This window comes from Dermacentor variabilis, chromosome 2, assembly GCF_050947875.1.
Source record: "Dermacentor variabilis isolate Ectoservices chromosome 2, ASM5094787v1, whole genome shotgun sequence".
Lineage (NCBI taxonomy): Eukaryota > Metazoa > Arthropoda > Arachnida > Ixodida > Ixodidae > Dermacentor > Dermacentor variabilis.
Genome location: NC_134569.1, coordinates 272,838,388 through 272,853,119, shown reverse-complemented (window position 1 = coordinate 272,853,119; position 14,732 = coordinate 272,838,388). Strand labels below are relative to the sequence as shown.

The window sequence follows — 14,732 nt, the reverse complement described above, 5'->3', positions numbered from 1 at the left end:
CCGTAGCCTTAGACCAAAATTGTGCTATCAAATACCTCGTTGTCAAGTGTTCGACAAAACTCGTCTGGTGATGAAACATAATGGTGCCAAAAAACATGCACTCGCCAAGAATAAAATAAAAATAAAGATCCGACGTTTCGCGCCCCATACGGGGCCCGAAACGTCGGGAACTAAACCCCGCGCCTGTTTATCGTGTGTCTAGTTGATTGGATGGGAAATCATTCTAAAAGCAAATGGGCAGATAAGTGTTTTTCTTTTGAGATGATGGCTGCCGAGTCCCAGTCAGTGATGTGTCCGGTTAGTTCGTGATGTCCTGCCAGGGCGTGCGTGGCTGTGTGGCCCTTGGCGACGTCAGTCATGTGTTGTTTCAAGCGCCGTTTAAAATTTCCGCTCTCGCCGATGTACGAGACGTCACATTCCTTGCAGGTTATCCTGTATTTTACTCGCTGGTAATCCGCGTGTTGCAAAGGGTCTTTTGCGCGTACCAGCTGTTGGCCAAGTTTTCGGGAGGGCACGTGAGCGATTTGAACACCGTAGCCCTTAAGAATTCGTGCCATGGCTTCGCTTGATCCTACTGTGTAGAGTACCGCCACCCTTCACTGTTTCTTTCGCCGTTTCACGGCGGGGCTTCGCTGCTTTGCGCTCCTGCGTTCTGAGCAGTTGTCGAGGGTAGCCATTGCTCAAGATGTCCCTTTTTACAACCTGTAGCTTTTGCCTATGTTTCGTGAGGTTGGAGGAGACGTGGAATGCCCGGGAGAAGAGTGCCACTGCGACGGATCGCTTTTGCCCAATTGGGTGCGCCGAGTCGAAGCTCAGGTACTTTCCCGTGTGCGTTGGATTTCTGTAGACACTAGTCGTGAAGCCGCTTGAAGTCCTCTCAACAAGGACAGCCAGGAAGGGAATTCGCCCATTGCTTTCCTCTTCAGCCGTGAACTGTATGGTGGGCCCAAAGGAATTTAGGTGCTCGAGGAAATGTGCTGCGTGTCGGCGAGGGATAATGCAGAAGCAGTCGTCCACGTATCTTAGAAATAGCTTTGGCCGCGTCCCGAATGAAGATAGGGCGGCACTTTCCAGATCCTCTAGAGCAATGTTGGCGAAAAGGATGGATACAGAGGCTACCCTTGCTGTGCCGAATACTTGCTTGTAATACTGCTTGTTAAAGACGATGTAGGTATTTTCAAGGCAAAATTTTAGAACTCGGCAAATGTCGTGGGATTCGAATGGCGTGCGTTCCGGCAAAGAAGAGTCAGCCTCGAGAAGTTTCCTGCCGCACACGACAGCGTAGTCAATGGGCACACAGGTAAACATTGACTTTACGTCAAAGGAGATCATGACTTCGAGATCGTCAATGCAGGTGTTCCTTATTAGCTCAATAAAGTGAGCGGTCCCGCGCTCTACAGTCCCGCGCTCTACGGACTGCCGAAAATTCACAAGCCGGACATTCTGGTACGACCGATTGTGGACTACATACGCTCGCCGCTGTACGAACTATCCGGCTACCTGCACCGTATTCTTAGGCTGCTTGCAGGACTCACTCCCACTTTCGTCAAAGACTCCGCTCAATTTATTTAGCTAATAAGAAGCACCTGCATTGACGATGACGAAGTGATGACTGATGACTGGACGCCCGAGCTGCACTCGCGCGTCCAGCATGGCTTCTCCCTTTTTCTTGCGCACGGCGCTCGTAAAAAGATGCGCAGGAAGCCGCTACGGAACAGGTCCCATGTTGTCATGGTCGGCTCCCGGTTCTCAAACCACGTTCTGGCGGCGTCTTCTAAGGCGAAGTATACATGCCGCAGCTTGTCGTCAGAGTCCGAGTTGTTGAAAGTCGCGATTCATTCGTAGGTCTCCAGCCAGGATTGCGGGTCTTCAATAGCTGCTCCGTGGAAGGTCGGTGGGTCCCGAAGTTGTTGCAGGATAACGGGGGACGCTGGGGAAGCCATTGGGGTTGTCTTGGCCACAACCTTCTTTGTCGTCTCAGGTAGAAGTCCGTGCTGTGGGTGCAGTCCTTGCAGTCTGCGGCTAGCAAGCTGGTCTTGGGCGATGTCGGTTTCGTCCTCGGGCTTCGGGCTTGGATCGCTGCTTTGCGGGGGCGTTCGGTACATGAACGCACAAGCACATCCACCAGATGTCACGTGGTAGTGACTGAAAAAAAAACGAAACTGAGAAAGACGAACCTAGCGTTTTATTGTGCGAACCTATGCCCTCAAAAACAGGCTACACTCAAAAACGGCGACAGCGGCGAACACAGTCAACGATCACCGAAAATCTGATCAACGGGTCAAGCGCGTCGGCTTTTATACATCAATCGTCGAAAGTTCCAGACTAATCGCTGGGACCCGCGCGCCTTCCACAAAAATCTACATTATTCGCGCTGCGCACACATGCAATCAGATTACACAATGTTCAGTCACAGACACTGGATTGAACCATCGATAACGTTCCAGAAACTTCGCTCACATGCAAGCGCGTCCTGCGCTGTGCGACAACATTTGTTAGACGGTGAAACTTTCGCCCGATGAAGAGAAGTACACTTGTCAATATTGTATAAGTATAAGGAGTCAATGAATCATGCGGCGCGATTTTGCACTGACTCAAGATCGTTTATGACATATGCTTGGGGCGGGTTCCATACGGCGGAGGCAAGTTCGAGTTTTGGTCTGATGAATACCTGGTACGCGAGCAACATTACGTACTGGGTGCATGGCATACGTGACGTTTTAGGAAGCCCAGTATTTTGTTAGCGGATGAAATGATGTTAGTTATATGCGCATTCCAAGTTAAATCACTAGAGAATGTGACACTTAGATATCGGAACGATGATACTGACTCTACAGGGACGTTAGCGATATTATATCAAAATGTAAGGGGTTTTTACGGCGGGAGATAGAAAGAAGCTTGCATTTATTCGGATTAAGAGATAGAAGCCACTACTCACACCATTATTCTATGTGCTTAAGGTCTTCCTGTAGGGTTACTTGGTCGTGGCTGTTATTTAATGTTCGGTAGATTACTCAGCCATTGGCAACCATTCGGATTTTGCATGATACATTAAGGGGTAAGTCGTTAAAATATATTATGAATAGAAAAGGGCCGAGGATTGAACCTTGAAGTACACTTGATGTTACTTTGAGACAGTCGCAATATTTGTTATTGACATCCACTCATTGAGAACTGCTAGATAGGAATGCTTCAATTCATTTTAGTAATTTAGGGCCCGAGCTTAATCGGGATAATTTTAGCATAAATCTTTGGTGGAGACTGTGTCGAATGCCTTCGACTAATCTAGAAAGACGGAGGCAGTTTGCAAGTTGTTGTCAAGGTTAGCGTGCAGGTCGTGAAGAAAGATTACTAGTTGTGTTTCGCAACGGAATCCCTCCCGAAAGCCATGCTGGCTGGGGTGAATAGAATAGAATAGCTTTATTTCCATCTACTTGATGGAGGAGGCTGCAAGTAAAAGCTGCTACAGTAAGCAGCTTGACGAGGCCCGCAGCCCCCTCTACAGAATATTCGGCAACAGCATACATGCAAGCACATATGCATCATACATACATATATACACATACACATATACATATGTATACATACATATACACATACTCATATATACTCTCATGAACCCACATACTCGCATTTACACATGCACACCCATATCCATACAGAGCCACTGGTGACAAAACCAAAAATACTTAGAGTAGCTTGTGTGGTTCTCGTGGCGAATACAAATGAGACAAGAATACGCCGCTGAACATTATATACACACATATATATACACATACACATGCATTCATATACCCGTATATGCATACACACTCGTATGCACACCTACACACACACACATATACAGAAGCATATATACACACTTTATATACATACTAGCCGAGAGGATGTACACTGAACCAGTAATTTAAAAATCATGCATATACAAGTCTCTCAGTTGTTGGGCCGTTATTTGGGTGATATCAACGCCTAGATTATTATATTTATTTAGAAGCTTTGGCATTGTGTGTGACAGCTTTTCCCTTAAGTAATTTGTTCTGGGTGTGACCACCCGCCATATCTCTTTATGACGGGTAACATAAAATTTGTCATTAAGTTCAAGGTTAGAAAGTTCTCGTAGAAAGGAGCAGTTCAGTTTTGCTTCCCGCCTAAATGCAGTTGTTAACTTGTACTGGTATAACTTTAACACAGAAATTATGTTGGCTTCCTGAAATAAGTTTATAGTATGGGAGTTGTAGGGGACATTGAAGAGTAGCCGAACAAACTTCTTTTGCAAGACAAGTAGTTTATGCAAATTAACAAAGGTAGTTGTACCCCATACCAATAAGCAATAATAGAGGTACGAATAAAAAAGTGAGTTATAAATGAGAAGTTTAACTTTAAACGGCAATAGTGATTTACATTTCCACGTCATGCCAATGACCCTAGATAACTGGATTGTGACTGCGTCAATGTGTTCGTCCCAGAGCATATTACTCGAAAACGTTACGCCGAGAGTTCTCATACTAGTAACCATTTCTATCGTTTTTTCTCCGTACATAATGTTAATATTTGAATTCACTGGCTTATTTTTAGGCCTAAAGAGCACAGCTTTGGTTTTGTTTGTATTTATTTCTAATTGGTTCATTATTGACCAGTCCCTCAGCTTAGAGAGGGACTGGTCTCGAATGAAGTTAGAATCTAGAAAGTTTTCAATCTGAGAGTAGATGACATGTTCCATGATTTTGCACGGGACGCTTGTTAGGGAAATGGGCCGGTAGTTCAGTGGAGAGTTTTTATCACCTGATTTGTAGATGGGAACGACCTTGCCCATTTTCTAATCATCTGGAAGGTTCCCGGTGGACAGTGACTGTGCAAAAATCCTACAAGAATGGGGCGATGGTATCACGAACGTTTTTAACACTTTGGAATTAATTTCATCAATGCCACCTGACAAAGACAGTTTCATATTTTGAATTATAGATGAAATACCATCTGTGCAAGAAGTGACGGAACACATACTGGATGTCAATATTATGATGGGGGTCAGGGAATATACGCTGGATGCTTTCGTGAATACGGACGAAAATGCGGTGTTAAAGGCATTGGCGCATTCCTTATCTGTGAATACGGGTCCTCATTCGTTAGTAAGGCTGATGGTGCAAGTGGAGTGAGGATTTACAACTTGCCAGAATTTTCGCTTGTTATCTGCTAGCATACTTGGTAGATCCCGGTTCAAAAACGCGTATGTTGCGGTACAAATTGCGCTTGTATATTCTTTTTCTCCCTTGTCGTATTTCACTCAAGCTCCGGGTGGTTCCTTCGCTTTCGCTGCGTGCAACGTACGTTTCTTTTTTCTATTCGCTAATCTGTTCAGATTGTGAACCAGGGTTTCTGTGGCGTAGCATGGAATGATACTTTAGGAATAAATTTGCTAGTTAGCTCATTAATTTTATGTTTAAAGATCACCCAGTTCTCATGCATGGATCGAGTAGAAAAGTTACTTTCGCAAACCGGAAAGAAGTTTCTGAGCTCGTTTTTTATGGCGTCATAATTACCTTCATCATATAACGCAATTGTTTTCTTGATTTCATCAGGTTGTTGAAGGGAGAAGGAAAAATTTGGATGTATTACTTTGTGATCACTAATTTCGAGTAAGTATGAAATTAAGGACAAACAATAAGGATGATTGGTTAGTATTAAATCTAGGGTGTTAGAACAATCACCAGTAATGCGCGTGGGCTCTCATACTAGTTTAGTTGTGATGAAATTCAAACAAATGCCAATAAACTCTCTTGCTTCAACAGCGTTTGCTGACAAGTGTGTCATGTTATGCCAATCACTTTTAGGGAAGTTGAAGTCACCAAAAATAAACTATGAGCCTTATGGTGAATGGCGCGAGTGTGTTCATTATATTGTTTAGATCACGTGAAAAATTTAGATTAGTGTTCGGCGGCCTGTAACACTAACCCCGAGTAGTACTGTTTGAGGTGAAGCGTGGCAAATGAGCCACGAAATTTCAATGTCAGATTGAATGCTGACAACAGAACAAGATACTGGGCCAACAGCGATCAGCGCCTCCTCGGCCGCGTTTGCGGTCCGTGCGGAAGAGTAGAAAATGTGGTAAATCCGAAAGCACACTTTGGCGTCTGTTACTTCATCGGTAAGCCATGTTTTTGATAGCAACACTATATTGCTGTTGGAAGATGCCACAAGGTTAGACACAAGTTGACGCTTCCGTACGAGACTGCGAATATTCGTGAAGATTACAGAAAAAAAAAGGATCTTTTCGTGATTGGATTCGGGGGTGGTCCAGTTTACTGTTCGGGCAAGGTGATCGCTATGCGATTTCTTTGACGGTTGCGATGCATGGTGAAAAATATAGCGCTTCGAGTCCATGGGTAAAGCTTTGAAACGTATTTGAAAATTTCCTGATTTCTTCTTGGCGACAGCAACTAGGCGACGGCGGCCAGTACGAGCCGAGCGGGAAAGATCGTCAGCAATACTGAAATTGTTCTTTTTTTTCAATTTTCGGGCATTTGCAAGGGCGTATTCCTTGATTTTGTAGAACCTGAAATTAACAATTATTGGGGGCTGCAGTGATCATTTCAATGGCATCCCAGACGATGCGCGTGATCTATTTCTTTGGGGTTGATTTTTATCTTTAGGTGCTCGACACAGTGGTTTATAACACGTTTTCCTGTTTTATTATTTGTATGTTTCGCGTTAGGATCTGAAAGGCAATATACTATTTGGTTGTCGCGGCGTGAGCGGTTTTCCGCGTCATGCAACCTGTTTTCATGTTGAGAGACTAAGCAGGCGGTTGCATTAGTGTCGGCTTGAATCGCCACGACGTCTGCTCTCAGTGGCAAAAGGCTCTAGTAGTGTCGCTGAATTTCAGTCTTCCGCTTGCTGGGATCCGATAATATTTGTGAGTTGTTAGGAGCTGGTTTTTTCGTGCTTTAACTTCAGATATGCGTTTGCTTGGGCCAGTGCCAATTTTTTTAATTCTGCGAGGATTTTTTTCCATTTCCGGACCAGGGTTAGTCTCGATGTCGCCCGATAACAGCAGTAGTACAAAGCAATCAGCATGAAAACACTCAGTAATGATAGCGACAAGGCACTGCGGGCTTGGCAGCCGCACTAGAATGTAATTAGTTTACATTTTTGCATTGAGGCTAGCGTGCTTACAAACCTGAATTGTCTGGATCAACTGGCAAGTGAACTGCGTTGTGGCACAGCTACTAAGCCCACAAGGTGCAGTCGACGGTCGTCGGGGATATATAGATGCTTGCAGTGGTGATGCAAACTTCGATAGGGCTGTCCAAAGCGAAGTGGGGAAGGGTTGTCTAATCACTGTGCGCACAGCAGTGTCGGAGCGGTGGCGGCCGGAGAGTTTCCAGGACCTGATTTGTCATTGACAGTCAGGAAGCTGCGGCTCGAAGAGGGGTCCAAAGGAGGGACTCCCAGGTCAGGGAGCAGCAGGGGAACGACAGCTATGAGGAACACCTGCATTGATTGGATCAACGGGTAAGTGAACTGCGTTGTGCCATAGCTACCAAGCACACAAGGTGCAGTCGACGGTCGTCGGTGATATGTAGCTTCTTGGAGTGGTGATGCCAACTTCGATGAGCCGGTTCAAGGGGAAGTGATAGAGATGTGATCCAGCCACGGTGCGCGCAACAGTGTAAGAGCGGTGGCGGCGGGGGAGTTGCCAGGGCTTGCTTCGCCACTGCGAGGTGTGCAGTTCAAAGAGGGGTCCAGCGGAGGAACTGCAAGGCCAGAGAGCAGCAGGCGAAAGGCAGCTACGAGGAACACCTGCATTGATTTGATCGACGGGTAAGTAAACTCCGTCGAGGCACAGCTACTAAGCCCAGATGTTTAGAAGCATCACAAATGAAGCTTCTTTACACAGCTAGTAGAACATTATTATACAATAATTAGAAACGTGCACTCTTACTCGAAAAGTAAAAAATACATTTGTGTTGCAATCCCTAACAAAGATAAATTGAAGAAACTAACAAAGCACAATTCTACCATAGCACGTAACACTAATTTTATTAAAAGAAAAGTGGTAACACCACTAATACACTAACTAACCGCAATAGTATAAACTAACATCAGGTATATGGATGCCAATTAACAAGACTAACACAATAAATAATACATTAGGCATCAGAAACCACAGTAACCTCTTCTGTAGAAAAGAGTGCATTACATAGAAGACCCTATTTTAATAGAGTAATTGAGCGAATAAATGAATTAGTAGTTCAGAAATATTTCTCGCGATATATTTACTGTGGATTTGTCTAAGTCATTATGTTTATTTAGGATAAATGGAAGGTTATGTTTCAAACACTGGTGCTTGTAGCCGGTAGGAAAACTGGGCATAAGCCACTCCCCCACGTAACGAGCATTGATATCATGACTGTAGCGCGGCAGAAATGCAATAGTGTGAATGCAGAATAGGAAATGTAAAATGATGCAGATGTAGAGCTTCAAATAGGCTTGTCCAGAATATCGCGCATCCTGCGATACCTGATTGACCCTCGAAAAAGTAAAGCGACGCCGACATAACCTGTGCACTATACCGCACGAATAAGATGGTTCGGATAGAGACCTTCTCCAGGAGATTCGCAACAAGTATATGGGATCGAACCCCACAGAAGACCTAAAACCGTACACGGGAGCCCAAAATGGGCTCCGAACAGCGTGAGAAACAGGGCCCTCTTTAACCTCGGTGACTCTTCCGCCGAGGCCCTGACACGTTACAGGAACGCATGCTGAGAAAAAGGCAGCATCCTGAAGCAGTAGAAAGCTGCTCAAGTTGTCATAATCCCAAAGCGGGGAAAAAATTACGCATCGATAACCTTAGATCGATTTTGCGCACTTCCTGCGTAGGGAGAATATTAGAGCACGTCGTCCTGAGCCGACTCAGCAACCGTCTATTGGGCTAGTTGGTCTAACATTATAAATTCCAAATAGAGCGCGAAAGATGCCTTATCTGCATAGGGTCTCACACAGCGGTCGCGAACAGGCATCGTATTCCTGTTCTCTTTATGGCTCCTAATAAGCTTTCTGGGCTGTGCCCTCTGATTTGCGTTGAGAGCAATCGAGGTTCCAAAACCGGACTCGAACACCTCCACGTAGGGTGTGCGACAGCAGTGCTGTGTTCAGTTCTCTTGAAGTGTGTACGTCGCCCAAACCGAACGGTGTATCAACGACCGACTCGGGGAGCATGCGCTAAATGTTAAGAAAAAAAGGGGACAAATATGCACATTTGGTTGTCCATACCATGGCATATGTTTTCGAGGCACTTTTTTCTGAGACTACTATCTTAGGTAAGTCTGCAAACCAAACGGCTCGAGTGGATCTAGAAGCATTGCATACGTACAAAAATTCCACTGAATGTGTAAGCGAAGCTTGTTTTTTTTTTGTGCAGTGTCGAACAGGACTTGTCGAATTCTTCTTTTTAAAGCAGGCAGCAGTATTGTCCATCTTCATAGTTGTGTTTTTAATTCACCTTTGCATGGGAAAAGGGGCGCGACACTCGTGCGTGGCTCACTTTCAAATATCGGACGTTGTGTCGATGGGAATGAGCAGTTGGTAGTAGCGTTCTTTCATGTCTCTCGTGTCTTCTGTATGTGTGTGTGTATATTATCTGCGCTTTATTTGCAATTTACAACTTAGGAAATGCATAAATGCAACGGGCCTCTTTCGTTATTCCGTGCTCGGATTTAGACCCAAGCTGTCCACCCAGGACGTAATGTTAATGACAAAATACCAAATTATATATGGCGAACGGTGCTCCCCACTCGACACCAGGGCGGTACTGCCCATAAACCTCACCATGGCCTTTGATAATATCAAACATTTGACCATACTCGAGAATCTAAAAAATGTTGTGTAAGTAAAAAGGCCTACAACCATATTAAGGACTTCCTGCCCTTAATATAGCCGCTGACCATAGGGCGCCTTGAAACAGACACCCTGAAACTGGAAGGCAGAGGCACGCTGCAAGGCTCGGTCCTCTTGCGTTTCCTTTTCAACGTGGCCATAATAGGTCTCCTAGCAATGGTAGAAATCATAGCTTCTGTGCAGGCGACCTATGCGTCGCCGGAGGCAACGATGGTCACGTACAGGGAACCCTGCAACGAGCCATAAACGAAGTACATCGCGCCGCGAGGATTAAGCTGTTCACAGCAAAAATCGGAACTGCTGCTTTACCGCCCAATCTGCCGAGGATGCCAAGTAAACAAAGGCGCCTAACATCCATCCTTACGCCACCGGAACAGTCCTTATTCCGACAACCAGTATCATTAAGGTCCTGGACTTGCATACCGACAAACGGAGGCAACATACAGACAATAATGACGCTGTAAAATAGGATCACTCATACGTCCCACCTCATTGCACGGATCGCCAATTGGCATTTCGGGATTAAAGAAGGCGCACTTGCCAGACTCGTCCAGGCTTTCGGTTTAAGCCGAATAGCCTATTTCGCTCCTTCTTTAGACTTCCAAACGTACCAGGGGAACAAAATCAACGCCCTCATGAGAAATGCCTTCAAACAAGCAGTGGGCACGCCGGTTGCTGTCTCCACTGACAGGTTCAAGGCACTCGGTGTACACGACACCTTCGATAAGCTCATCCAAGCTCAAAGAATGGCATAGCTAGAGACGCACTGGACCGGACACCCTAAAAGCCCTAGGCATTACATAGGAATCCGATACTGGATCGAAGCTAGGACCTCCCCTACGAAGTACGCGACCACATTCACAGCTCTCCCGTGCCGAGAAACGTGCACCCAGTGCATGACGTGAGGCGCAGCCTGGCCAGGACCAAGGCGATACATAAGCGTGTTGAGAACTCAGACGACGTGGCGTACTTCGACGCGACTGATTATAATGGTCGCGACTCCATAACCGTAGCAGTAGTTGATCGCAAGGCTAATTGCATCGCATTTGGCACGGTTATTCGCCTTCCTGCGGTACGGTCGTCCTAAGTGGCTATTGTCATGACAATGACGACTGCTTCCAAAGATAAAATCATAGTCAGCCACTCCAAATTTGCTGTTGGAAATTTCACGAGCGGGCACATGTCGACTGAAGCACTACGAATTCTCTCGACCGGCTATAAAGACCAAACAGTTAGGGATCTACAGATTATATGGGCACCGGCTCACTCTAGCTTCAGTGGTAATGAATAAGCGCACGACGAGGTCCAAGGTTTGTTCATCGGATTGGCGATGACGGTGACCTTTGCAGATCTTAAGCTCAAAGTTGTTTTTTACCGCAAGTATGCCACCTGATCTGCGGCATTTTTTTGAATTAGTAGAACAGAATATCACCAACCTTCTTCGCCACATTTACACCGCAGTTTAAGAAAATACGCTCGCACACTGCTGTACGCCCAAACTGCACGCCACATCCCGCCGCTTGAGCGCATCGGCCAGGCGTGCCGACGTCTAGGAAGCGTTCTGCAAACGGCTAAACGGAATAATGCATACACATCGATTTGCATTGACTGTAACGCCCGCTTCAGGCTGTGGGTACTAAATAAATAATTTGCGACTAAAGCCATACGAACACGCTTTTGAATTGAGCAAGGAATATTGTTTATGAAATTTTTGAGTGGGCAAAAAGCATATGGAGGAAAAGCCAGTAGGTGACTCAATGAAATGTTGCATGAGTATTCAAACTTGTGAGAAAGATCCACAAGCACCACTTTTGCAGCACTTGCGGGCGCACACTTATTTTTGATGAAGCCTGCTAAGTACTGAGTACCTTGGGGGGGGGGGAGTGTCCGAGTACCTGATGTTTTGTTGCCATGCCTCAATAATAAAATATTCTGCGTGCAATAGCACGTCATCGGTATTATGTGGCAAGAATGTATATCTCAATCTCTAGATATTTGATAGCTGCCCACTTTTAGGTGCGACTGACACATTTAGTTAAGCATAGAATACATAAAGCATAAAGTGACGCTGATATGAGATTTACAACAACCTTCACCGACCAGGCGGGAATTCGCCAGGCCCTCGATTTCCTAACATTCTTATTTTTTGTCTCGTTTTGGCTATTCGCTCTTTACGAACGTTATCTGTTATCCTTGTTACTTATCTTTTTCGTTGATCGAACAGTCTCTAATTAATTAGCCTGCCTGCCATCCGCTTCATCACCGTTGCCGGCCGGCCGTTCATTCCTTGTTGACGCGCTGATGTGACGATGATAATATTGGAATAATTTCTAGCCTGTGTTGCTTGGCGTTCCTGTAGTTAGCGATGTTTTGATATATCATATTAAATTTGTAATTTGTTTTCTAATAATAATTAATTGCGGATTGCATAAATGCTGATGATTGCAACATGTGTTCACCACAATCTAGGCAACTCTCTTATTGCGGACGCAGCTACAACATTTGCGGTGTGCCAATAATTTAACATCGCATGCGATGTGGTGCCAACATTGAAACATCTTAACTGTAATGGAATTCAAAAAGGTACGGCCGAATGAAAGCAAATCAATGAAATGTCCCGTTTCTCACGTGCTTGCTCGGCGACTGAAGTATTGCCGTAAAGACAAGCGTTGAACTTAGTGAAAATAGCCAGTGCCTTACGCATGTCGCGTTACAGAATGGCAAACACTTATAATACCAGTGATGAGTCCGAGGGAGAAGTAGAGGAACTTGATGCCTGTCGCGTAGACACTGATGAACAGGCCGAACGAGGACATGACCGAGCCGAGGATGGCGATGTGCCGGCAGCCATACCGGATCGTCAGCCCGCTCGCCACGGGACCTGCGTCAGGTGGGCGTTCTTTGTAAATCGCCGAAACAAAGAAAGGCGCTAGTTGGAAGCTTGACATTCGTGAAATAGCCAGCGTCGGCAAGAAGAAGAAACACTTGGGAGAGGGACTTTAAACACTACAAGTCATGGGCAACGACCCAGCGACGAGAAGCTATATAGTGGCCTCTTTTACGTGTGCCGTGCCACATGCAGTGGCCAGAGGGTGTCGTGCGGCATAGAGCGCGTTCCCTGGAGTGCGGATAGCTAGCTGGGAGGGGTCAGTCACGCCGAGGAGCCAAACAACGTCCTTGCCGTCCTTATTTGTATATATCCCCTCAAGCAATTTTTTCCCTACAGGTGATGAAAATTTCACGAATGGCAGACATGCAGATGTGCTGCTAAGCGCCTTAATATTATCACCTAATTGTGACGGCGCAAGCTGGCATGCTGCCAGGCAAGAAGGTGAGACGGTGAAAATAAACTTCAGTGCGCAAACTTGCGGCTCTAGGTGCCGATGGTAGCAAGCGTGATTGTTGCATGTCCACACCACAATCCGTTAATGATGCCAGGGCCACATAGTTTTCCAGAGAGCGCTGGCGATCAAGTTTGCTCTAGAACATGGCACAAAGATCTCTGAGCATTCGCGTAAGTTGGCGATAAATGGCCTGTTTGTTTAGGAACACGGAGAGGGTTCGAGCCACATGCGCAATCTAACATGGCCAGCGCCAGCGAAAGGAGATATATTCCAATGGGTGGGCAGTGCAACCCGGACGAAGGACAAAAGGACGTGCACGATTCGAGCGGAGACTAACAACTGGCTTATTTTTGAGCAATTGGCTAAATATACAGAGAACGTGATCATGTGATAAAGTGACTATGATCAGATGGGGCATGGGTTAAAAAAGACAGCCATGAAATATGGTGTTCAGGTCGCCTTTTCAGCTAAAAACTCATTAAACAAGATTTGTCATCGCGTCAATAGACCTAAGGAAGCGCCCAAGGCCATGTGCCGCGTCAAAGACACGGGACAGCTCGTGGCCTGCTCGGTGCGAGTGGTCTACGTCATTCCACTTTCGTGCGGCAAAAAAGTAATGTGAGTACACGGGACGCAGACTTAACATCCGTTTGATGGAGCACCAAAGTGCAATCAGGAATGCAACAGGCTCCAATCTGGCCGCGCATTGCCGAAATTGCCCATGTAACCTGTGTTGGAAGAAAACGAACTATTGTATAAAAATGGTAATCAAGTCAAACATGAAATTATGGAAGCCTGCTTCATGCATGTCAACTCAGGCATATGCGTCAGCCAGATTGCTATCTCTCTGAATGGTAAAGAAATGGAGTTTTTGAATGGAAACATAGTCTGACACCCTTTCACCACTTGTACGCGTCGCTTCATCAAATGATCACATTCTCAGTATATTTAATAACATTTTAGTCAGCGCTCGTATCGCGAACTTCTTTTTGTCCATTGTCCAGACTGCGCTGCCCACCGATAGCAAAATGTTGTCACCAACTCGCCCAGCTTGCTGCGTTAATGCAGGAAGAAAATAACAAGGAAGTTGCCGAAGCGATAAACGTTAGTATTGAAGCACATTGGCCAATATGTGTTGAATAAAGCGACATAACATATATTGCAGATAAAACGCTTTCTATCACATATTGTCACGTGGTAGTGACGGTGAAGAAAGAAGCAATACGGTGGAATACAAAACTAGCTTTTATTGGGCGAACCTGTGCCCACAAAAACAGGCTACACTTATGCACAACGATAGCGGCGAACACGGTCGGCGATCGTCGGAAAACTGATCAGCGGGTCAAGCGCGTCGGCTTTTATAGATCAGTCGTCGAATGTTCCAGATTAACTCATGGGACCCGCGTGTCTTCCACAAAGTTCTACACCATTCGTGTCACGCGATGAAATCTGATAACACAAGGTTCGGCGACAACAGACACGCGGATAGAA

The 14,732-nt window shown here is 45.7% G+C and overlaps 1 protein-coding gene across 1 annotated transcript in view; it reads right to left on the bottom strand.

The window, feature by feature from the left end:
* The window catches only part of LOC142571273 (monocarboxylate transporter 13-like), a 682,600-nt gene that overhangs the window by 554,476 nt on the left and 113,392 nt on the right, over window positions 1-14,732 (bottom strand). The window contains exon 2 of the mRNA XM_075679507.1: window positions 12,635-12,778. Within this exon, the coding sequence (XP_075535622.1) occupies window positions 12,635-12,778 (144 nt within the window). The remainder of the gene's footprint in view (window positions 1-12,634; window positions 12,779-14,732) is intronic.